This window comes from Rhinopithecus bieti, unplaced genomic scaffold (assembly GCF_001698545.2).
Source record: "Rhinopithecus bieti isolate Rb0 unplaced genomic scaffold, ASM169854v2 scaffold_4553, whole genome shotgun sequence".
Taxonomy (NCBI): Eukaryota; Metazoa; Chordata; class Mammalia; order Primates; family Cercopithecidae; genus Rhinopithecus; species Rhinopithecus bieti.
This window is the reverse complement of record NW_016804694.1, coordinates 1,406,497-1,428,971: the sequence shown is the minus strand read 5'-3', so window position 1 is coordinate 1,428,971 and position 22,475 is coordinate 1,406,497. Positions and strand designations below refer to the sequence as shown.

The following is a 22,475-nucleotide window of genomic DNA, read 5'->3' as shown; positions in this document are numbered from 1 at the left end:
AGGGAAAGAATGGGGCACTAGGACTTGAATGGAGATATTTGGATAGATGCACTTGAGAAGCTTGTACCCTCAGCTTCCTTGAGCCTTCTAGGCCTGTAGAAGGACCCCTTCCTTTACTAGAGAACAATCTCCCATAACCTGAAGACCACACTAAGGACTCACTTGAGGTGAATGTCTCACAAGGTGATGCTTATCTTCCTCAAGATCCTTCCCTCTTGTCCTCACTGCCTCTAGACCAGGATCAAAAAACATTTTCTTAAAAGGCAAGAGAGTAAATATTTTAGATTTGCAGGCCATGTGGTCTCTGTTGCAACTATTCGATTCTACTTTTGCTCTTAAAACGACAGTGCAAAAACAACCATGGACAATAGGTAAACAAATAGGTGTGTGTGCATTCCAATAAAACTTTATATACAAAAATAGGCAGCTGGTGCATGAACTATGGTTTGCCTACCCCTGTTCTAGACCAGTAATTAGGGTCAGGTCTTACCATTGCCCAAGCAGGAAAGTATATAGTCCCCATTGCTGGAGGAAATAGCTTATTCACAACAAAAACTACAGGTCTGGTTGATATATATTAGTAGGAACAGGAAAACACATATAGGAGGAGATCTTGAGGATGTGGGACGGGGGCCGGGAGGAGCTGAGGAATACAAAGCTAGATAAAGAGGGTTTTATGGAGGGACCCTTATTCTGACTCAGAATTTAGTCTTAATTTCTGGAGCTGGTCTTAACACACTACTGAATTGATCCTTAAGGTTTAGACACAATGATGGCTGACAGTCAGTGAGGCAGCAATGCTGAAACAGCCTTCGAAGAGTACTAATGAGGGATTAGAAGGCTCAGGGAGGAGGGCCCAAAAGGCCTTCCTTTTGCAAAGCAATAAAGAAGTGCCTAGTGAAAGGAGCTCAGTGCTGGTTGTCCGCCATAGCCCAGGTTGACAGAGGAGATACTCCCATGGAATGCCATGGCCACTGTCAATGGAGACATTAAGGTTCTGGAAGAGCAGAGACCACATAGGGCCACTTAATCATCAGAGGCAAGGTGGACACAATTACAATGACAGGCAGCAAGGCCTGAATGGTGACCAGGGTTCCTTGATCTGCAGGGCTCTGCAGCAGTGGAGTCCCTAGGGCAAGAGAGCTGAGCATTTAATGAGAGTCTTGCCTGACTTAACCACAAAAATCAAGGGTGAGTGATCAGAGGCTGATGTCACCTGCCGAGATAGAAAATTGCAATATCTTACCTAGTTTCCAGCATTGAGCCAGTTCTGACCCAGGACACACTGATGGAAGAGAAAGATCCATAATGCCACTATAAATATATAAAATAAATGTTTCCTTGATTCTTCCCGAAAGTGCCCTCTGGCTATTTACCAGAATAGCTGTACAGTGTGGAACAGGGAATAACCAGATCATTTGAGGTCTGTTAGATAAAGGGTCTGAGCTTTCATTGCTTCCAGGTGACCCAAAATGCCATTATAGCCTCCTTTTAGAGAGGGGGCGCCATAGAAGGCCAGATGATAAATAGAGTTCTAGCCAAGCTCATCTCCCAGTGAGTCCGTGGACCTACTCTGTGGTTATTTCCTAGCCCTTGAGTGCAAATTGGGATGCATAACTTCGCAGATGGCAGAACTCTCACATTCTGTCACATTCTCACATTCTCTCTCATCTGTGGAATAAGAGCCATTATGGAAAGAAAGACCAAGTAGAAGTCTCTAAAATTATCCCGCTGGTCAAGGTCGTAAATCAGAAGTAATAGCATATCCCAGGTGGGTAGAAATTAGTGATACCCTCAGAGACTTAAAGGATACTGAGGTGGTCCCTATAGTATCTCCATTGGTTCCACCCCATACTGTCCCTATCAAAACCAACTGAAGCATGGTGATTGGTGATTATCCACATGGCAGCCCTAATCACAGCCATGATCAGATACAGTATCCTTACTATAATGGTCTACACAGCCTCTGATGGTAAGAAGCCAATACTGCGACAAGTGTGTTCTTTACAATCCATGTCAGGAAAGGGGATCAAAAGGGGTTCACATCCACTTTCCCCACAACAATTTAGAGATCTATCAAATTTGTAAAGTTTTAAGTGGTCAAATAAACTGGGGCATTGCTGGGTCGTTCCCTCTGTGGTAAAGGACAACTTAGTGTATCTTGCACCTCTTACCACTTTTTTTTCTTTTTTTTTTTTTTTTTTTTTTTTATTATACTTTAAGTTCTAGGGTACATGTGCACAACGTGCAGGTTTGATACATAGGTATACATGTGCCATGTTGTTTTGCTGCATCCATCAACTCATCATTTACATTAGGTATTTCTCCTAATGCTATCCCTCCCCAGCCCCCCACCCCTCTTATCACTTTTTAATTTGGATTTCAGAGGCAGTGTACTAAAGACCACTCCAGCTCATTTATTGAATGATCTGGTAAGCTGCCATGTTTAAGTGGTGGCCGGAGCGAGAGAGGGTTCTGGAACAGGTGCAGGCTATGGAACAAGCACTTGGGTCACATGCCCCAGCGTATGCCCTGGTCCTGGACTTTTATCTGTGGAGAAGCAGACAGTGTGAAGTCCCTGGAAGTCCCCTCTGGCGGGGAGAGTCTCGTTTCAGAACTCTATGATTCTAGTAGAAAGCTCTGCCCTGTGCAGCAGAGAATTATTCCACATTTGAAAAGTAGTTCTGGGCCAAATTGCAGTATTGGGAGCAAATAAATGATTATTGTTTTAAGCCACTCAGTCTTGGGGTGGTTAATTATTAATAGATAACCAGAAGATGCATGTAACAGTACCTTGTTCTTTCTAATGCTGGACAACTTTCCACTATATAAATATACCACAATTTGCATATCTATTCTGTTATAGACATTTTAGTTATTTCTAGCTTGGGTCTGTTAAGAATAATGCTGCTGGAAACATTCTTTTTGTTTTTTCTTTCTTTTTTTCCTTTTTGAGAGAGACAGGCAAGGTCTGACTCTGTTGCCCAGGCTGGAGTGCTGTGCTGCAGTCAGGGCTCACCGTGGCCTCGACTTCCCAAGCTCCTCAAGTGATCCTCCTACCTCAGCCTCCCAAGTAGCTGGGACTACAAGCAACCTCTGCCACACCTGGCTAATTTTTTTTTTTTTTTTTTTTTTTTTTTTTTTTGTAGAGATAGAGTCTCACTATGTTGCCCAAACTGGTCTCAAACTCCTGGGCTCAAGTCATCCTCCTGCCTCAGCCTCCCAAAGTGCTGGGATTGTAGGTGTGAGTCACTGTGAAGAACATTCTTACGTGTCTTTTTTTTTTTTTGAGACGGAGTCTCACTCTGTCACCCGGCTGGAGTGCTGTGACCGGATCTCAGCTCACTGCAAGCTCCGCCTCCCGGGTTCACACCATTCTCCTGCCTCAGCCTCCCGGGTAGCTGGGACTACAGGCGCCGCCACCTCGCCCGGCTAGTTTTTTGTATTTTTTAGTAGAGACAGGGTTTCACCGTGTTAGCCAGGATGGTCTCGATCTCCTGACCTCGTGATCCGCCCGTCTCGGCCTCCCAAAGTGCTGGGATTACAGGCTTGAGCCACTGCGCCCGGCCCCAAACAGTTTTTTAAATAAGAGCTCCAATTGCTCTACAACCTTGCCAACACTTGGCATTGTCAGTCTTTTTAATTTTAGTCATTCTGGTAAGTATATGGTGGTATCTTATTGTGGTATCTTAATTTGCATTTATCTGATGAGTAATGATGTTAAGCTGTAATATATTCTTTACAAAAAGATTACATAACAAACCAAAATGTTGCAGTGGTGATCTTTGCAGAGGTGTGACAGTAGTTTTTGTTTTGTTGTTGTTTGTTTTCTGCAGCATAGTCTTTCTGTTTGCTAAGTTTTCTGCATTCTCTAAATTTAAATGCTTATTTTTTAAAATTATTTTTTAAATGATTAAACCCTTCCCAAAAGCCCATTTATTTATTCTTATAATAAGGTATAATGACCACAATAGTAATATTGCAAGTAAAGTCACTAAGAATCATTTATTGAGCACCTGCTGTATATTCAGCACTGTGGGAGGAGCTGTGAAAGACACAGAACAGTACAGGGTGTGGTCCCTGCCCTCGAGAGGTCTACAGTCTAGGTGGAGAGACAGGGGAACCAGGACACATGGGGAATTGAGAGAAAACAGTCCAGGCCAGTATGTTACAGGAGCTGGAAGGTGTTTGGGGTCAGACCCCAACACCCCAAGTACACTAAGCACTTCAGTGCCTCCAGGGGCTCAACGTTAGTGCCAGGAAAGACAACCACTCCCAGACCCATAGGAGCCCACGTGACATGCCCTGTCTACAGCCTCTACTGCCACCATCTTAAAACGTCTGACTCCTTGTTCAGCTGCTAATCAAAGTGCAATGAACTGGGGAGGGATGGGGTGGATGAGGAAGGTCGCTGGACGATTTGAGGGGCCAGTGTCTCCCTCCTAGAAGGATCTACTCCCATGGGGTGTATGATGGCATACACCCCTAACACAGAGATAACCCCACTCAAGGGGGCCTGTGCCACCACACGGGACCCTCACCCCAGAGCTAAAAGAGGAGGGGGTAGTCGCTGCTTGAGCTACCTGAGGTAGAACTAGGGCAGCCTTCTTGTGTGTCCCTTCCCCTTCCAGTCCATTGAGCTGGGGATGGGGGTGGGACGGGTACCTCAGAGCCACCTGGAGCTGAGAGGGTACTGGAGGAAAAGGACAAGAGGGAGGGAGAGCAGCAGAGGGGAACTGCAGAGCCCAGCTGGAGAAGAAGGGTAGCTGGGGCTCCTCAAAAGTTACAGGGGGAGCCAAAGAGGGAAAAGGTCCAACACTGAGACGGGCTTCCAAGTGCAGGTCAGAGGGGCCATGAGGGCAGGTGGGGTGGTCTGCTCCAGGACCCCACCTTCCCCTTGCCTTCAAAAGACAGAGGGGGGTATCAAGAGCCAGGAGGGTACCAAGTCCCCAGCTCAGCCCTAGGCTGTGCTCACCTCAGGGTCACCCTGCCCAATCTTAGAGGAGGTGAGGGGACTCCAAAGTTTTTGATGGTGCCCCCACTCAGTGAGGCCCCTTCAAAGTGCCATCTGTTTACTTCTCAAATTAAAAGGAATTCAGTTCTGAGTGTCCAGGAAAGGGGTGAATTTCATAACCCCTGTGACAACGAGGGGAGGGAGCCACACCCCTCCAGAGGGTACCACCCAGCGGATGAGCGGGGAGGAGGAAGTAGCTGGCTTGAAGCCGGCCCACCTGACCTCCAGGAGAGAGGAAATGGAGAACACGGGATGAGGAGGCTTTAAATAGTATTTCATAAAATAAAAATGCCCAGCACTCTTAGGAACCTCTCATTCAACTGCTTAGTTTTTGTTTAAATAATTCTAAGGCCAGAGGCTGGGGGGCAGGGGGCGGCCAGGGTATGTACATGAGGAGGTGTTTAAATTAAAACACAAATAATAATTAAGACACACAAACTTAAAAGACTAAGGCAGAAGATGTAGAGAGGGCCTTTGAGGTCCTCGTGCTTCCAGGACTGCAGGCCTCCTGTGGGCTGATTAGGGCTTCCTCTTGGAGAAGATCAGCCGGCGTTTGGAGTGGTAGAAATCTGAGGAGAGAGAGTAGAAGTCAGCCAGGCCACGAGGAAGAGGACGCGGCGGAGCTGCCCACCCAAGGCAGACAGCGGGAGGCCAGGACACCCTTCCCTGCGGCCGACAGGGCCGACTGCTGAGGATAGGAAGAACTCGGGGAATGCCCACTCTGTCTCTTAAGGGGTATTTACGGAGTGTCCCACCATGCTTCACGGATGTGATTTCGTCAGTCACCACACCTGCACCCATGGGTCTGCTCTAAGCCAAGCTGCCCGGTAGAGGAGCCACTACTAGCTCCGTGTGCTTGTTTAAACAGACTAAAATCAAATCAAATGAACAATTCAGTTCCTCAGTCACATGAGCTGTGTGTCAAATGCACAACAGCTGTATGTGGCTCGTGGCCCCTGCACCGGACACTCCCATCCCTGCAGAGTTCTACTGGACAGTGGTGATCTAGGGATTCTGTTACGAAATCCATGAAAGTGTTCAGCACAATGCTGGGCCCATACAAACGTTAGTAGTTGTTATTATAATCAGTCCTGACCCAACTGCAAATTCCCTTTGAGACCTTAGACAAATCACTCTACCTCTCTGAGCCTGGTTTCCTTGCCCTAAAAGGATGGCAAGGGGCCAGGCACGGTGGCTCATGCCTGTAATCACAACACTTTGGGAGGCTGAGGCAGGAGGATTGCTTGGGCTCAGGAGTTCAAGACCAGCCCAGGCAACATGGTGAGACCTTGTCTCTACCCCAACTCAAAAAATTAGTGCTGTGCATAGTGGTGTGCATTAGCGGGCATAGTGGTGTGCACCTGCAGTCCCAGCTTCCCAGCTACCCAGGAGGCTGACGTAGGAAGATCGCTTGAGCCCAGGAGTTTGAAGTTGCAGTAAGCCATGATCACACCACTGCACTCCAGTCTGGCCAACAGAGTTAAGACACTTGTCTCAAAAAGAAAGGCGGGGAGGGTGACAAGAATGTCTTATGGTATAACATTGCTATAAGGACTAAATAAATCTACCTTAGAAGCTTGGCAAAGGGCCTGGCATAATGAACATTCCCAATAAATGTTAGCTAGTTGGTCTTTGCTGCCTACTTGCTGTGTGACCTCAGGAAGGTTGCTTCCCCTCTCTGGGCCTGTTTCCTTCTACCTAAGGAGCACTCTGGACTAGGACCAGACAGGTCAGCCCTTGGACCATGGATTCTGAGAATCCTGGTCCTTTACAATGTCCTTCCCTGTACATGTCCTCACCTGTCATGCTGGTCTGCCGCCGTTTTCGACCCTGAGAGTCTCCAGGTCCACCTGGGGACTCTTCAGGCTGCTCCCCTGAGCGAGGCACAAGGGTACAAGATAGCGACAGGTCCACATGGTCTTCCTCTGCTGTCCCCTGCAGCAGAGCAGGCGAGGTGCCAGGCCGCCTGCCTCCTCCCAACTCATCCCGGCCCCGCCGGGGCCCTGTGGGAAGGTAGAGCTTGGGCAGGCCAAGGCCCCGCACACGCTCCCAGGCGAAGTCACCCTCCAGTGGTGTCTCGGTGACAAAGTCGAAGTTCCATCGCTCACGGGCCTCCTGGATACAGCCCGCCATTAGCGCATCACAGTGGCTCAGTCTGCTCGCTGTCACCGGGGTCCAAAGAGGCGGCGGCAGCCTTGCTTGCCGCATGGTTCGGACGGACAGTCCCAGCCTGTTCTGACATGGCGCCTGCAGCAGAGACACAAGGAAGGTCCTGGTCACCGTGGAGACTGGACACGATGTTACCTGACTGGGCTTTGCTGTGTCACCTCAGGTGACGTCTTCCTACCAGAGGGTCTCTCTCACTCCTTCCAGCTGGTCTTCCTGCCTCCTTCCCACAGGAGGCCTGACCCCCACCAGCAGAGCGCAGCCAGCCTGGCACCCCAAGGTCACTGGCAGAGCAGGCAACTGAAGGGCAAGCTAATGTCAACAAAGGCAAATTTATTGCAAGAGCAAGGACCAGGGTCCTGTTTGCCACCAGGTATTTTCAGCTAAAATCAATGTGTTTTCCCCCCAGAGGTGTCCCTCATGGGTGTGACTGCCCCCCAAATACATGTGAATTGCCAGAGTCCAGCAGTTTCCTAATCCTAGCCGTGGCCAGGAGGTCAATTCTCAGAAGAAGAAACAGTCTGACAGTTCCTCCAGCCTCCTGAATCCCCCTACCCAGATCCCCAAGTAGGGTAACCCTGCTGGACCAAGTAAAATTACCCTGGACTTTGGAGCAAAAAGCACCCAGGTTGTGGTCCTAGCTCTGCCAGTTACTACGTAAGCTTTAAAAAACCACTTAATATCTCTAGGTCTCAGTTTCTTCACCCACAAATGGGGCCATGTACAAGTTTAAAGAGCATGGCTACGGACACATACTCAAGCAATTGATCAGGGAGTCCATGCAGCAAGGCAGACAGAACAGAGCTGAATGAAAGGCTGTGTCTTGGTGGTTAAGCAGGAGAGCTCTGGAGTCAGATCACCTGGGTTGGAGTCCAGGTTTTACTAGGTGACCCTGGGCAAGCAACTTAACTTGTCTGAGCTCTATTTTCCTCGTCTATAAAATGGGGATAGTAATGGTGACTGTCTCAGAGGATAGACATGAGAATTAACTGAGTTAATGTAGGTAACGTGCCAGCAGCACTTCGTATACAGAAGTGCATGGAAAACAGAAGTATGATTATTCCTCTCCGCCTTCAGTTTTATTGAGCCTCCACCCTATCACTTCCCCCTGCCAACTACCTCCTTCAGACAGCGGCTGACAGGTGCTGTAGGCTGCGGGCCTTTCCCAAGGATGTCGTCAGGCGGGTGGCCTAGGGGTAAGGAGTGGCAGGGCGGGGCAGCGCAAGGGATGATTTCTCCCAGGCTGAGCCACATCCTGCCAGGCACATCAGGTGATCTGAAGTCTAGACACCTGGCAGCCTCTGCCCCGTGTTGCCTGTGTCCAAGGAACCCGTTTTGCAGGCAAAGAAAATTAAAGGTGGCTGGTCTACCTGGCTCCTCTCCTCCCACTTCAGGAGAGGGAAAACGGAGGGTGAGTTTGCCCATGAGGGAGCCCTGGCACCTACCTGCCTGCTCTGGCTTGACTCCAGGGCTGAGTGACTGCACGACCTTGGCAGCAACTGGGTTTTCCTAGGGACAAGTCCCAACTTGCAGGCTCTGGGGGGGAAGCTCTGCTGAGTCCTCCTGAGGCAGGAAGCCCGGGACACATGCCACATCTGCTCCACCCCACCTCACCCCACTGCTTGTGATCAGTGGAGCCCACAGTTTCACGTCCCAGCTGGTTGGGAGAGGAGGCTCTTGGTAACTTCACACCAAGTTTAAACGGCAGGAGACAGAAGAGATACGAGACTTGCCTCTAAGTCATACAGCTGAAAAGGCCAAAGGCCACTGTCCCATAAAGGGGTCACCCAGTACAGTGGACAGAGCCCTCAAATAACCTCTGTCCACCCTCCCCTAGGCATGAGTTGGGATTTATTTATATATTTTTATGTTTGAGGGCTGTTCTAAGCAGTTTAAAAACATCAGTCCTCCTAAAAAGTGGATATCTATTAGCTCCCTTTATACAGAAGAGGCAACCAAGTCTCAGAGAAGTTAAGTAACTTGACCAACATTACACAGTTCACAAGTGGCACAGCCAGGATCTGAACCCAGGCCTGTTTGCCCTGAGTCCTGTGCTCTAGTGTTGAACCCCACTCCCTCTCTAATTTTGAGGTTTCTTAACCAGAGAGGCCCATCAGAATCACTTGGGGAGGCCAGGGCAGAGGCTCATGCCTGTAATCCTAACACTCTGGGAGGCAGAGATGGGAGAATCATTTGAGCCCAAGGGTCCAAGACTAGCCTGGGCAACACAGCGAGACCCTGTCTCTACTAAAAATAAAAGTAAATAAAAATTAGCTGGGTGGCTGGGTGCAGTAGCTCACGCCTGTAATCCCAGCACTCCGGGAGGCCAAGGCGGGCAGATCATCTGAGGTCAGGGGTTCAAGACCAGCCTAGCCAACATGGCAAAACCCCATCTCTACTAAAATTACAAAAATTAGCCAGGCGTGGTGGTGTACACCTGTAGCCCCAGCTATTTGGGAGGCTGAGGCAGGAGAATTGCTTGAACCCAGCAGGCGGAGGTTGCAGTGAGCTAAGATCGTGCCACTGTACTCCAGCCTGGGCAAAAGAGTGAGACTCCGTCTCAAAAAAAAAAAAAAAAAAAAAATGCTGGGCATGGAGGGTCACACCTGTGGTCCCAGTTACTTGGGAGGCTGAAACACGAGGACTGTTTGAGTCCAGGATGGTGCCATTGCACTCCAGCCTGGGTGACAGAGTGAGACTCTGTCTCAAAAAAAAAAAAGAAAGAAAAAAGCAAGAAAAAAGCACCTAGGGAGCTTTTTCAAAATATAGATTGCTGAGGCCCTGCCTCCTGAGACCAACTTAATCCAAATCGAAGATTCAAGCAAGTGTTTGGCACCATTCCTCGATGAGCACTCTTGGGGTGCCAGCCAAAGGGGGACACACTGGTTTGTTTGAAATGGACATTCTTGGTCTCAATACATCATAGGCACAAGGAGGAGGAGCCCGCCTAGGGCTTCATCAAGGAGCTGGATATTCCCTGGCTCCCGGGAGCTCAAGACAGGACTAGGATCTACGCAGGTACCCTCTCCTCTTCTACCACCCATCCTTCTCTTATGGCTCTTATAGGCCTCTCCTCCCCCATCAAAATCTGCTCTCATGCTCATCGTCATAATAACTTTCAGCCCAAAGAAAACAGAAACGTAAACCCGTGTTTTACAAACAACTGAAAATAGCCTCCTTTATTGGCCTTGCTGCCTTAGACTTCAGCCATATTTTAATTTCCAGTAAGAGCTCAGTAAATACTGTTGAATCTAAGGAGTGCTCCTTTGAAGGGGTGGTAATGGCATAGGGGTTATTCTCGGATGAGACCAGGAGCAGCCGCGGCGATTCGCGCCGGCCAGCCCCACTCCGCGGGAAAGCCAGTGTGCTATTCCCGCCAGGGCCGGGAGGGGGCGCCGGCCTCCAGGAAATCACGCGCGGGGTGGGAGGTGCGTGGGCAGAGCCTCGGACCGCGGGAGGGAGTAGTGATGAGTCAGTTTCCTGCAAGGCGCTGCTCGCCCGCCAAAACTCTGCTTCCACTCCGGCTGCGCGTCACCCTGGGGTGGGGAGGGGGAGCATGGGAGGGGACGGGTGGGGGGGGCGCCGCGAACACGTCACGCTGAGCCGGCCAGGCTTCCGAAACTCCCGCCGCTGTTGGGAAACCGCGCGCTCTTGTGCCGTCTCTGACACACACACACACACACACACACACACACACACACACACGCACACACGCGCGCGCGCACACACACACGCGCGCGCGCGCGCGCTGGGAGCCGGCCCCTCCACCTTATCTCCACGCCCAAAGCACGGGATGAGTCAGATCCCTGGAAAATAAAAATAGACGGGAGCAACGAAAACAAAACCGCTCGCAAGTCCTCCCAGAAACGCGACGTGGAGGGAGGGAAGGAGAGGGGAAGCTGCCTGGGCGCCCCAAGTTCCAAACCCAGCTCCAAGATGCTTTTCCTCACGAAGAGGGCGCAAGTGTCCCCCAGGGGTTCTGGACCGAGAGGACGCGCTGTGATCCGCGCCAGGCGGCGGCGCCCCAGGGGGCGACTCGCCCCCCTGCTCAGCTCAGCCCTGTCGCTTTCGGAGAGGGAATCTGAGCTAGGTCGGGGCGCCACCGAGGCAGCTGATGGAGGCCCTGAGCAGCGTCGTGCCCCCCAGAATCCCCACCCCGCAAAGACCTGACCCCTTACCACCTCCCACCCAGGCGTGGGCTCCGCTCTCGTCCCGGAGTCCAGCGCCCCGACCCCAGGGCAGTCTGGGCCGTGATTCTCCCGGCCGCGGTGGGAAAGAGTTAGAGGAGACCCTTGCCCTTCCCCGACTGACAGGCTGGTTGGAGCCCGCCCAGCGCAGAGTCGTGACTCCCCGACTCCTAGGGCGCGCCGCGAAGCGGGGACCCGACGCGGTGTCCTGGACCTCCGGTGCCCTGCTTCCCTGGGAACAAGCTGTTCCAGCCAAATAGGTCACTGTGCCGATGGGAGGACGGAGACCGCGAAGGGGCAGGGGAGAGGGCTTTGGGAGTCCCACTGTGCCCCTTCCCGGGCGGGGTTCTGACCTCATACAGTCCGTTCCCTGGGGTCTCCTTGTCACAATGAGTCACCTCCTCGCTTGTCCTTAGGGGACGTGTCCTGGCACATTCCCAAGGGCCGGGAAACAGCCCGCGCTGACCTCAGTGCCCAGCCAGGTGGTGGACACAGTGGCGTAGAGGACCTGAACCTGGGACCTGGGCCAGGGCGGCGCCAGTTGGAGCCGAGAGCCGCCTAGGACCGATCCTAGACGAATTTACTCCACTCCGCTTTCCTTGCCCCTCCTGGGCCCCTCCAGGGACACGGACTTCATCCCCAGGCCGCGAGCAAACTGCGCCTGGGGCCTGCAGCCAACCGCAGCCAAAGGCGAGCTCCCAGAGCTGTCCGGTCCACGCCCTCTCTCGCCCCAGCTGGGTTTCCAGGGGCGGGGAGCGTGGCCCGGGAGCCCTGTACTTGTAATCCCGCTCTCTGCCCGGGGTCTCCGGCACATCCTGACCCCCGTCACCCGCGCACTTACAGATACCGTGTGCGCAAGCCGAGTGCGCACCGACCCACGCCCGTCATTCACCTGCCACAGAAACACCTGTGAACGCGGCGCACACCCGCGAACACGCATCCTCGCGGACACGCACGGACACACGCGGGCACGCTCGGCTCGGCTCTGGGCCGCCGGCCCGGGGTCCCCTGTTGTCTGCCGCCGCTCTCTCACCTCCTCTGAGTGCCTCGGTGCCTCGGCGAATCCGCGCCCAGCTCTGGCCCCAGAAGGAACTGACTTCGGCAGCTGCTCACACCTCAGCTGGCGCAGCTCAGCGCGGCCTGATATACCAGCGCACCCGTCCGGGCCCGCCTCAAGGAGGCGGGACACGCGCTCGGCCCACCGCGCCGCCCGGGACCGCCCTCCCGGGGCCCAGGCTCCTGGCTGCCCAGCGCCGAGCCAGCTGAGCCTGGCCGAGTTCCAGCAGACCAGCCGGTCCGGAACCTTGCGTGCTGCAGGAGGGCACTTCCCTCCTCCCCGAGTCCCTCGCCTGCGCTGGTGCGCTGGACACATTTCCCCCACGAAGTGAGCCACAAATCTGGCTTTTTTTACTTGGAGAATGAGTTGGCACTCCCCAGGAGGACACAGCACTGTTAGAATGAGCCCCCTTTCTGGCCCACCGTTGACCCACTCTGGGGGTCGGGGAGTCCGACCTGGCAGGCAAGGATTTACCCAATGCAGCTGAAAAGACCAGGAGGATGACATTAATAAATAAAAATTCATAAATAATAAAAACGATGCACCTCTCTGCAATTTCCAGAAAAGTTCCATAGTATCACCTCTATTCCCACTGATCCCTCACTAGGTCACCTCTCCCAGGAGCATCTGGAGCACCTAGACACCCCAACAAAGCATCTTGAGGCCAGAATGCTTTTCCAGTCCCGTTTATTTCACAGATGAGGAAATTGAGGTCCACTGAACTTAAGTATACAAAGTTGTTGATTGTCACATGCTTCCAGGAATGAGGGAATTGGAGACACTACCAGAAAAGGGCCACCTGATCTCCAGGGAAACGGAAGAATTGGACATTGAACCAATCTCTGTACACCCTACACTCACCTCAACAGACGAAACCCCTGTGGTTGCAGCAGCTTTGTTGGCCAGGAAGGGAAGGATTTGACGAGTGAGTTGTCTGTTTCCTGAGTACTCCCCACATAGCCCCTGTACACTTCTGGGGAAACTGGGGCTCAGAGAAGTCTAGTGACCTAACTCAGATCATGCAGCAAAGAAATGACTATAGTTGGAACACAGGCCTTTTGCCTCCTGCCCAGGACTCTCTGCTTGTCATCCTTTATTTCTGTGGCTCCAGAATGACAAAAATGCCAAATAACCCTCATTTGCAGATGATTTATGGAGATGACATAAATAAAGGACAATTCTGGAAGTGTCTACTGGTGCTTCTGACAGACACAGAGATGAATGACATGTCTATCCACTCCCATCTACCCCACACCCCTGCCCTCCCTTGGACTTCACCTTTGTCTCCTTTCTGAGCCTGAAACATCTGCAGTTTTGCTTTTAAAAAATTGCAGAGGATGGATTGTTCATCTGAACAGAAATCCCACTAAAAAACAGAACCCAGGCTTGGAGCAGCTACAATCACTTACATCTCAGGCTGCTCAGAGTCTGGAAATCTCTGCCCAGACATGCCCAGTCTTCTTCCTTTAACGCAGCTGACCTCGGGGAGGACAGGCTTCTTTCTCCTCTGCTGTGGGGATAGGAGCCCGTAGGGGTGGGAGGACACAGCAGCAGACCCCCTTGGCCTGCCTGGTCCTAGAGTCAGGCCAGGATTGTGGCTAAACCCCAGAAAGGCCACAGCACGGCCTCAGGACCCCACTCTAAGCCCCACTGCTGTCTGCACCTTCCCTCCTATACATCCAAACCATCCAAAGGGTGGGTTGTCAAATGTCCAGCAGAGGACAGGCATCTCCTCCCACTGCCCTGAAGCCCCTCTGCTTTCAGGCATTTCAAATAGACTAGACATTGTCTGTTTACTTTGGGGGAAAAAAATTTTTTTAATAAAGGCTTGTAATTAATTATTTAAAGTTTTGTGGTACTGAGCTTCACAATGAAATAATTCTTTTGTTGTTGTTTTGGGAAAGAATTTTTTTTATAATTTCTAGCTCACCACCACCACCACATTCAATGTTTCTTAAGTACCTACTAAGTGTCTAGTACTATTCAGTGCTTTAAAAAAAAAGTTTGCAACCATGCACTTGAATGTGTACACAGACACACTCTAAGGGAGGACCTCTGCCCTGAGGAAGGCAAGGGAGTAGGTTGTTAGAAGTCACACACAAAATCTGACTCCCAGCACACATTCACACAAGCACACATGCACCAGATCCCAGCCCTGTCCCAAGCATCTGCCGGCAGATCACATACCCTATTCAGTGTAACAGGCCAAGGTCTACCTGGGGTCTCTAGAGGTTGCCTGTCTCCTACCATCCCCTTCCTCACCTGAAAACAGGCAGTCCAAGGACAAAATAGCCACCAGCCTCTTCTATGCCAGAGCTCAACATGTTGGGACATGTTCCTGACGGTCAGAAAGCCAATCAGAGCCACAGCCTGCTGCCCAAGCATGTTCCCAGGAAGCAGGCAGCATAGGGATGGAGGGAGGCTCAGCATGGGGAACAAGAGCGCCCAGACCAGCCCCCTCCCCAGACTGTGGTGGAGCAGCGTGGGGTAGGGGAATGGTGAAAGGTGGAAAGCCCAAACCTGAGGAAGGAGGATGTGAGGAAGGCTCAGTGGTGGCTGCAGGAGCTGCCTAGGAAAGGAGAGGAAGTGCTAGGAACAATGTCACCATTTCTCAGAAAGAGCCTGGGGAGTCCCAAATAGGGGCAGTCAGCTTTCAGAGGAATTCACCTCCACACAGGCTCCCAAGAAGTGAGACCCCAGAGAAGAGGCGGAACAAAGATAGAACATTATTGAGCAGAAGCAGCCTTGGCTTTTTGTTTTCATTTTGTTTTTCTGTTTTGTTTTGTTTTTTGAGACCAAGTCAGCAGTGGCGCAATCTCAGCTCACTGCAGTCTCCGCTTCCCGGGTTCAAGCAATTCTTCTGCCTCAGCCTCCCAAGTAGCTGGGATTATAGGCATGTGCCACTGTGCCCAGCTAATGCTTGTATTTTTTTTTTTTTTGCACAAAAAGTTGGATTTATTGTTTCTGACAAGTGCATAGTAATTTTCAGTTTGCTCATGTTCCTAGCATCACAAATCTGAAGTACAATTTTGCTTCTCAATTAAAAACATACTGGCTGGACGTGGTGGCTCACACCTGTAATCCCAGCACTTTGGGAGGTCGAGGCGGGTGGATCACAAGGTCAGGAGTTTGAGACCAGCCTGGCCAATACGGTGAAACCCCGTCTCTACTAAAAATGCAAAAATCAGCCGGGCGTGGTGGTGGGCGTCTGTAGTCCCAGCTATGCAGGAGGCTGAGCAGGGAGAATCACTTGAAACTAGGAGGCGGAGTTTGCAGTGAGCCGAGATCGCGCCACTGCACTCCAGCCTGGGCGACAGAGCGAGACTCCGTCTCAAAACAAAAAAAAACAAAAAACAAAAAACACAAATCTTTGTGTAAAGTGAAAAAAAAAAATCAAGGCATAAAATTTCATTGTGTTCTACATTTTAAATACCATCCTTTGTCTCCTTTAAAAGATTTTCATCCATTCATTCAAAAATCTTTTAAGTTCAACTGTCCAATTTAAGACAGAGTGAAGACATTTTTGAGTATCTGAACTAAGCACTGTCTTGACTGAAACGAAGTAAGAAGTCTATGAGAGTTCTTGTGGGCCTCCCGGTCATGCCTTTCTGTAGATAGGGAACCTCATCTTTGCTGGTCATCATGCCTGCTGTGTCTAAATGTGCCCACTTAGGATGAGTCACGAATTCTCTCAGGAATGCCGCAGCTGTACATGCCCCCGCACATCTATATTTTCCAACGTTGTTAACATCCGCCAGCTGGCAATCTACAATCTGTCTTGTATAATGTTTGAAGAGAGGCATCCTCCAGACGCGGTCCCCTGTTTCAATGCTGGCCTCAAAGAGCTTGTTCCAGAGCCAGGATAAATTGGTAAAGACCCCAGTGGCACCTGACCCCAAAGCTATATCCAAGGCACCTGTTAAGGTGGTAGCATTAAGGATGATCTTCGGGTTAAACGTGTGCACATAACAGAGCGCATCAGCCAGTATGAGACTCCCCTCGGCATCAGTGTTATCAACCTGAATAGTCTTCCCGTTCCTGGCTCTAACAACATCCCCCAGCTTGCTGACCTTGCTGCTAGGCATATTTTCACAAAGAGGGGCCAGACCTGTAATATTAATGGGCAAATTGAGCTTTGCAGCAGACACAATGCCTGAGTATATAGTTGCAGCTCCTCCCATGTCAGCCCTCATGAGGTCCATATTTGCAGAAGCCTTGATGGAGATACCACCACTGTCAAAGGTAATTCCTTTCCCAATAAACACCAGAGGTGGCTTGTTTGCATTGGGGCTGCCTTCGTAGTGAATTTCCAAGAAGACTGGGGGCTCGTCAGATCCTTTGGCCACACTGAGGAATGATCCCATTGCCTGTTCCTCTATCCAAGACCTGGGTCTGATATGAACCTCAGTTTTACTATTAGCACTTTTGAGATTCTTCTCAATAATTTCAGCAAATCTGGTTGGCATCATCTCGTTGGCTTGTGTCTCCATCAAGTGACGTGCCAAGTTCTGCCCACAAGCAAACAGAACTCCTTTCTGCCAGGCCTCCTGAGCCCCACTTCCATAGAGCTTCACCGACATGGCCATCTTCTTCTTTTGCTTTAGGTCATTGTATTCATAGAGACCAAGCACCGCTCCCTCCTCAGCAGCCTGAGTGTCTCCACAGGGTTCCACCTCCATGGAAGAGAGCTCCAGGTCTTGAATCTGCCTGCATCCCGCTGCAAGAGCAGCTCTGATGTTTTCTTTGCCTTCACGCCAGTTTTCCTGTTCGTCGATTCTGGCTGCCTTTATGCTGAGGCCAACTAGCAGCACTCTGGGGAAGTCCTGATGCAGACCATAAAAGGTTCAAGTCTTGCCTGCCTTCAGAGGTGGTCCAGATATGTTCAAAGTTTCTCTCAGCTTTCCAGCTATCAATTTATCAAAATTCTCTCCTGCACTTGTGAACGGTGGCACATCATCTTCTTTTTCTTTGGAATAGATTCCTAAAACAAGGCCCTTCATCACGTCTGCGGGGGAGAGACCCCAGCTCCCGAAACATCTCACGGCCAGACATCGGATGACGACTCACCCCGCCTAATGTTTGTATTTTAGTAGAGACAGGATTTCACCATGTTGGCCAGGCTAGTCTCCAACTCCTGACCCCAGGTGATCCACCTGCCTCTGCCTCCCAAAGTGCTGAGATTACAGGCATGAGCCACCATGCCTGGCCTTTTTTTTTTTTTTTTTTTTTTTAGAAGAATGACTTTGGGAACTAACACCCTGACCTGCTGGGGGCTTTACCCAGTCAACATAAGGATCAGGACTGAGCATACATTAAGGCAGGGAAATTTGTGACAGAATTTGTGCAACACAAACACCTCCAGATTCCCAAGCTTACTACTGCCTAAGCCTGAAATTTCACCATTAGAAATTCATTTTTTTAGGTTGGTCTGAGTGCGGTGGTGTTTACAACTAATTGATCACAACCAGTTACAGGTTTATTTGCTCCTTCTCCACTCCCACTGCTTTATTTGACTAGCCTTAAAAAAAATTGAAAATAAAAATAAATAGGCCTGGCCAGGCATGGTGGCTCATGCCTGTAATCCCAGCACTTGAGAGGCCAAGGCACGTGGATCACCTGAGTTCAGGACTTTAAGACCAGCCTGGCCAACATGGTGAAACCCGTCTCTACTAAAAACTACAAAAAAATTAGCCAGGCATAGTGGCAGGCACCTGTAATCCCAGCTACTTGGGAGACTGGGGCAGGAGAATTGCTTGAACCTGGGAGACGGAGGTTGCAGTGAGCCAGGATTGCGCCATTGCACTCCAGCCAAGGCGACAGAGCGAAACTCTGTCTCAAAAATAAATAAATAAATAAATAGGCCTGGCATGGTGGCTCACACCTGTAATTCCAGCCCTTTGGGAGGCTGAGGCAGGCAGATAATTTGAGGTCAGGGGTTCGAGACCAGCTTGACCAACATGATGAAACATGATGAAACCCCCGTCTCTGCTAAAAATTCAAAAATTAGCCAGGTATGATGGTACATGCCTGTAATCCCAGCTACTTGGGAGGCTGAGGCAGGAGAATCGCTTGAACTTGGGAGGTGGAGGTTGCAGTGAGCTGAGATTGCGCCATTGCACTCCAGCCTGGGCAACAAGAGCAAAATTCTGTCTCAAAAAAAATAAATAAATAAATAAAAGAAAAGACTTGTATTCTTACTATGAGGCTCTGTTCTTCATTAAATGTGATCTTAAAAGCAAAGTGCTTAGCCTGGCACATAGAAATCACTCCATGAATATTAGTTATAATGATAATTGCTGTGCATCCCTAGGAAAGGCATCCCTTGGAATTTAGTAATTATCTGTATTTTAGTGGATATCTTAGGTAGGTTTCCCAGAAAACACATAAGAGTTTTGCTTGAAGGAAGTTTATTGGGGAGTGCATTCACAATCAACACTTGTCTGGATATAAAAGCAACAGAATTGGGCAGAGAGAAGAACTGGGGTCTGCTGGAGGCTGGAGGCCCAGAGAGGCCTTGGCTGATCCCACCAGGACCCCTGAAGCTGGGATGGTCCCGCAGAGTTCGCTGAGTTGAAGCGTGAGAGCTAGGTCCTTACACCCTGGGTTTCCAAACAGTCATCTGGATGTGGATGTGGCTGCCCCTGCAGTAGGGGAGTGCATGACCTCAGGCAAGAGAGCTTCCTCCTCTAAGGCCAGGGAAGGACTTGGCTGTAAGCATCAGCAGCCAACACTCATGGCAGCCACTGTGAAGGACAAGTGCCTGGCTCTTGCAGAAGGTTCTGGGTGGTGCAGTGCAGAGGGAGTAAGTTGATCAGATCATTTAGGGACTAGAAGGCAGTGAGGAAATGCTGTGAACACAGGCCAACTGAGGGGTGAAGGCCTCTTTGTGCCTTTGCACAAATCTTTCTCTCTTGGTAAAATGAGTGTCGCTGACCAACTTGCCCCATCTCCACTGCATTCTCCACCTTTTGAATTCCTATTGATTCTTCATGACCCAACACATGTGACTTGGGGTGAGGCCTTCTCCGGGCTCCCTCTAGCTCCCAGAGCTCCCACTGAGCAAGACTCTCCACTGTGCTTTGCCCACCTGCTTGGTTTATGTGTCTACTGAATCCTCTGAGCTGGGCACCTGGAGGGGTTGAGCCCATATTTTATTCATCTTTGTACCTTGGAGAGGTCTACCAGCTTCAGCTGGGAAGTCAGTGAATGTTTATTGAAGGGTCATTTTTGGCCTGTACTCTGAGGTTAGGCTTCAGTGCTGCTGCTTCCGAGCCCTGTCTTTCATTTATTCATTTGTCTGTTCATTCATTCATTTGTTTTAAAAAATAATTAACACTCACCACTCAAACCAAAAACTAGAATATTACAAATCACTGATACTTTCTTGTGTGTTCCACCCCTACCCCAAAGCGAACACTACCTTGCATTTTATCTACAACTTTCTTTTGTTTTAAATAGTTCTATCACATGTGGCCAAGACAGTAATGCTCAGCCATTTTTCCAGATGTTCTCCATTTCCCAGCCCCACTTACAGTGTAGATGGGGTCATGTGACTGGTCCTAGCTGATGAAATGTGAACATAAGTGACATTTATCTTTTTAGAGCTAAGGCCAGGTGAAATTCTCGAGCCTTTCTGTCCTTCACAGTTGTGGCAAAAGTGAGGTCTCCTGTCTCAGATGGTGCAGTGGTGCCACTACAACATGGTGGAGCCTCCATCAGCCTGGATCCCTGAGTGAATGTGCGGAGCAGAGTGCCCCAGCAACTTCTATGGGATATGTATATAAGAAAAAAGTAACCATTTGTGTGTGAAGTCACTGAAATGTAGAGGTTATTTGATACTGAAACATAACCTAACCTAATATTTATGCATATGGTTGTGGGTGGTTGTGGTTTGTGGAAGTCAATGTCACCCAGTGAGGTATACCTCTGGGTATTCACACTCTTTTGTAGTTGCCTCCCCTTGAACATTTCTGGCTTGTGACTCTTTTAGCCAATAGAATGGGACAGAAGTAACCCTGTGCCCATTCCAGACCTAAGCCTTAAGAAGGTATAATAATTTCTGTTGCTTTTGGATTCTTAGGGACCTTAAGCCACCATGTAAGAAGTTCGATTACTCTGAGACCAACATGCTGTGAGAAGTCTTGTGGAGAGGTCACATGCAGGATAACCAAGGCCCACTAGCTAAGAGTTCCAGCAGATCTCCCAGCAAACAGTCATCATCAACTTGCCAGCCATAAGAGAACTATCTTGAGAGTCGATCCCCACCTCCAGTTGAACCTCCACAGGTGGAGCCAAACCCCTGACTGAATTATATAATGTGAGCAAATAAATGATCGTGGTTGTCACTGTGTTTTAACATGATTTGTTAGGCAGCAATATATAATTTAAACATGGTTCAATCATTTTCCGATTTTTATTTTTATTTACCTATTTGTTTTGAGACAGGGCCTCACTCTGCCGCCCAGGCTGGAGTACAGTGGTGTGATCATGGCTCACTGCAGCCTTAACCTCTCAGCCTCAAGCAATCCTTGCACTTCAGCCTCCCAAGTAGCTGGAACCACAGGTACACACCAAGGTGCCTGGCTAATTTTTTTTTTCAATAGAGATGGTGTCTCCTTATGTTACCCAGGCTGGTCTCAAACTCCTGGGCTCAAACTTCAGCCTCAGCCTCCCAAAGTCTTGGGATTACAGGCATGAGCCACAATGCCCGGCCCATTTTCAGTTTTTTAAATATCCAATTATTCGTTCTCCTATCAATGGGCATTTGGGTTATCGCCAGTTTTTGTTATTATACATAGGGCTACTAAAAGTATTTTTATTCATGTCTCTAGGGCACATATGTAAGAGTTTCTGGATATAGGAGTCGAATTGCCCCATAATCACTCTCAGAAGAAGCATGATTGAAGAAGCAGCCACACCAGGTATCTGGGCCTCACTGTCTATCTGTGCCTTTTAGGATTATTGGAACAAGTCTAGAACCCTGAACACATTGGGGATTACCATTGCTTGCATTTTTGTGTAGAAACAAAAAGTAATCCAAAGAAATGAAGCCCTAATGGAGGAATTTCAACGATTGTGACACCTGAGAATAGACATTTGGCAGCAAAGGGAGCTGCTCACAGATTCTGAATTCAGTCCTTTGAGCTGCCTTCAAAGCTCCCAAGACACCCTCTCCAGGCCCCTTAGCCCACAACAGCCTTCTGGATGATCCCAAAATAATAGGAACTGTGCACTTTGATTTTTTTTCTTCCCTAACATATTTTTTAAGCCCCTCCCAAGAAAAAGCCTCAGCATAGGCTGAGGGGCTTGGGTTCGGGGCCTCTGATTGCACAGCAGTGTGGAATCTCACTGGTGTCAGGTTTCAGATCCATTCTCTCACTCCTCACCGTCCATACACTCCTCCCTCCCCCATCCAGGACAGGTGTATTAGACTCTCATACAGACAGAGAAATGGAGCCCCTAGGAAGTGCTGGCTTCGGCTGAGGGGACACAGACCGGGGTCAGGGCAGATCCAGGGCTCTGGCTGTGGCCCCAGCCCTTCTGCTCCCCATCCCATCAGCTGCTTGTCCTTGCCTCTGCTTCCCTAGAGTGGCTCTAAGTGTCATCTGTAATTGTAATGCCACTGGGGCCACTGTGGAATGTGACAGCTGCAACCCCCATGCCCCAAATGCTAGTGGTCACACTGGAGCCAAGCTCAGAGCCAGGGAGGAGGTGTTATTCCCTCTTCCCTATCCTCAGTGGTTTCTAACAACCCTGTACCTGCTGGGAGGAATCACTGCTGATGTCTCCTCCAACATCCATCCTAGCAGCTTAGGATTGGACTTACGAAGAAAAGTCAGGGTGTGTGATAGGACGACATTCGCTCCTGTAATAAACAAACTCTCACATTTCAGTGACAAGCCAATACAAGTTTATTTCTCACTCACATATGAATCCAATAGAGGTATTCAGGTGGGCAGGTGGCTGCCCTCCATGTGGTGATTCAGGCTCTTAGTTTCTTTCCACCATGTGGCTCCACCATTCCCTGGGGCCTCGTGATCTCTGATTCCAG

General features: G+C 50.0%; 1 protein-coding gene and 1 pseudogene across 1 annotated transcript; both read right to left on the bottom strand.

The window, feature by feature from the left end:
- Window positions 1-3,982: 3,982 nt before the first annotated feature.
- On the bottom strand, window positions 3,983-12,485 carry CDKN1A (cyclin dependent kinase inhibitor 1A). The gene is given in 5 exon segments (XM_017870106.1): window positions 3,983-5,583; window positions 6,814-7,186; window positions 7,189-7,229; window positions 7,232-7,261; window positions 12,401-12,485. Coding segments are annotated over 4 exon segments (489 nt in total). The 5' UTR covers window positions 7,257-7,261; window positions 12,401-12,485; the 3' UTR covers window positions 3,983-5,533.
- Window positions 12,486-15,960: 3,475 nt separating this feature from the next.
- LOC108528296 (cytosol aminopeptidase pseudogene) lies at window positions 15,961-22,225 on the bottom strand (annotated as a pseudogene).
- Between the last annotated feature and the right edge of the window lie 250 nt (window positions 22,226-22,475).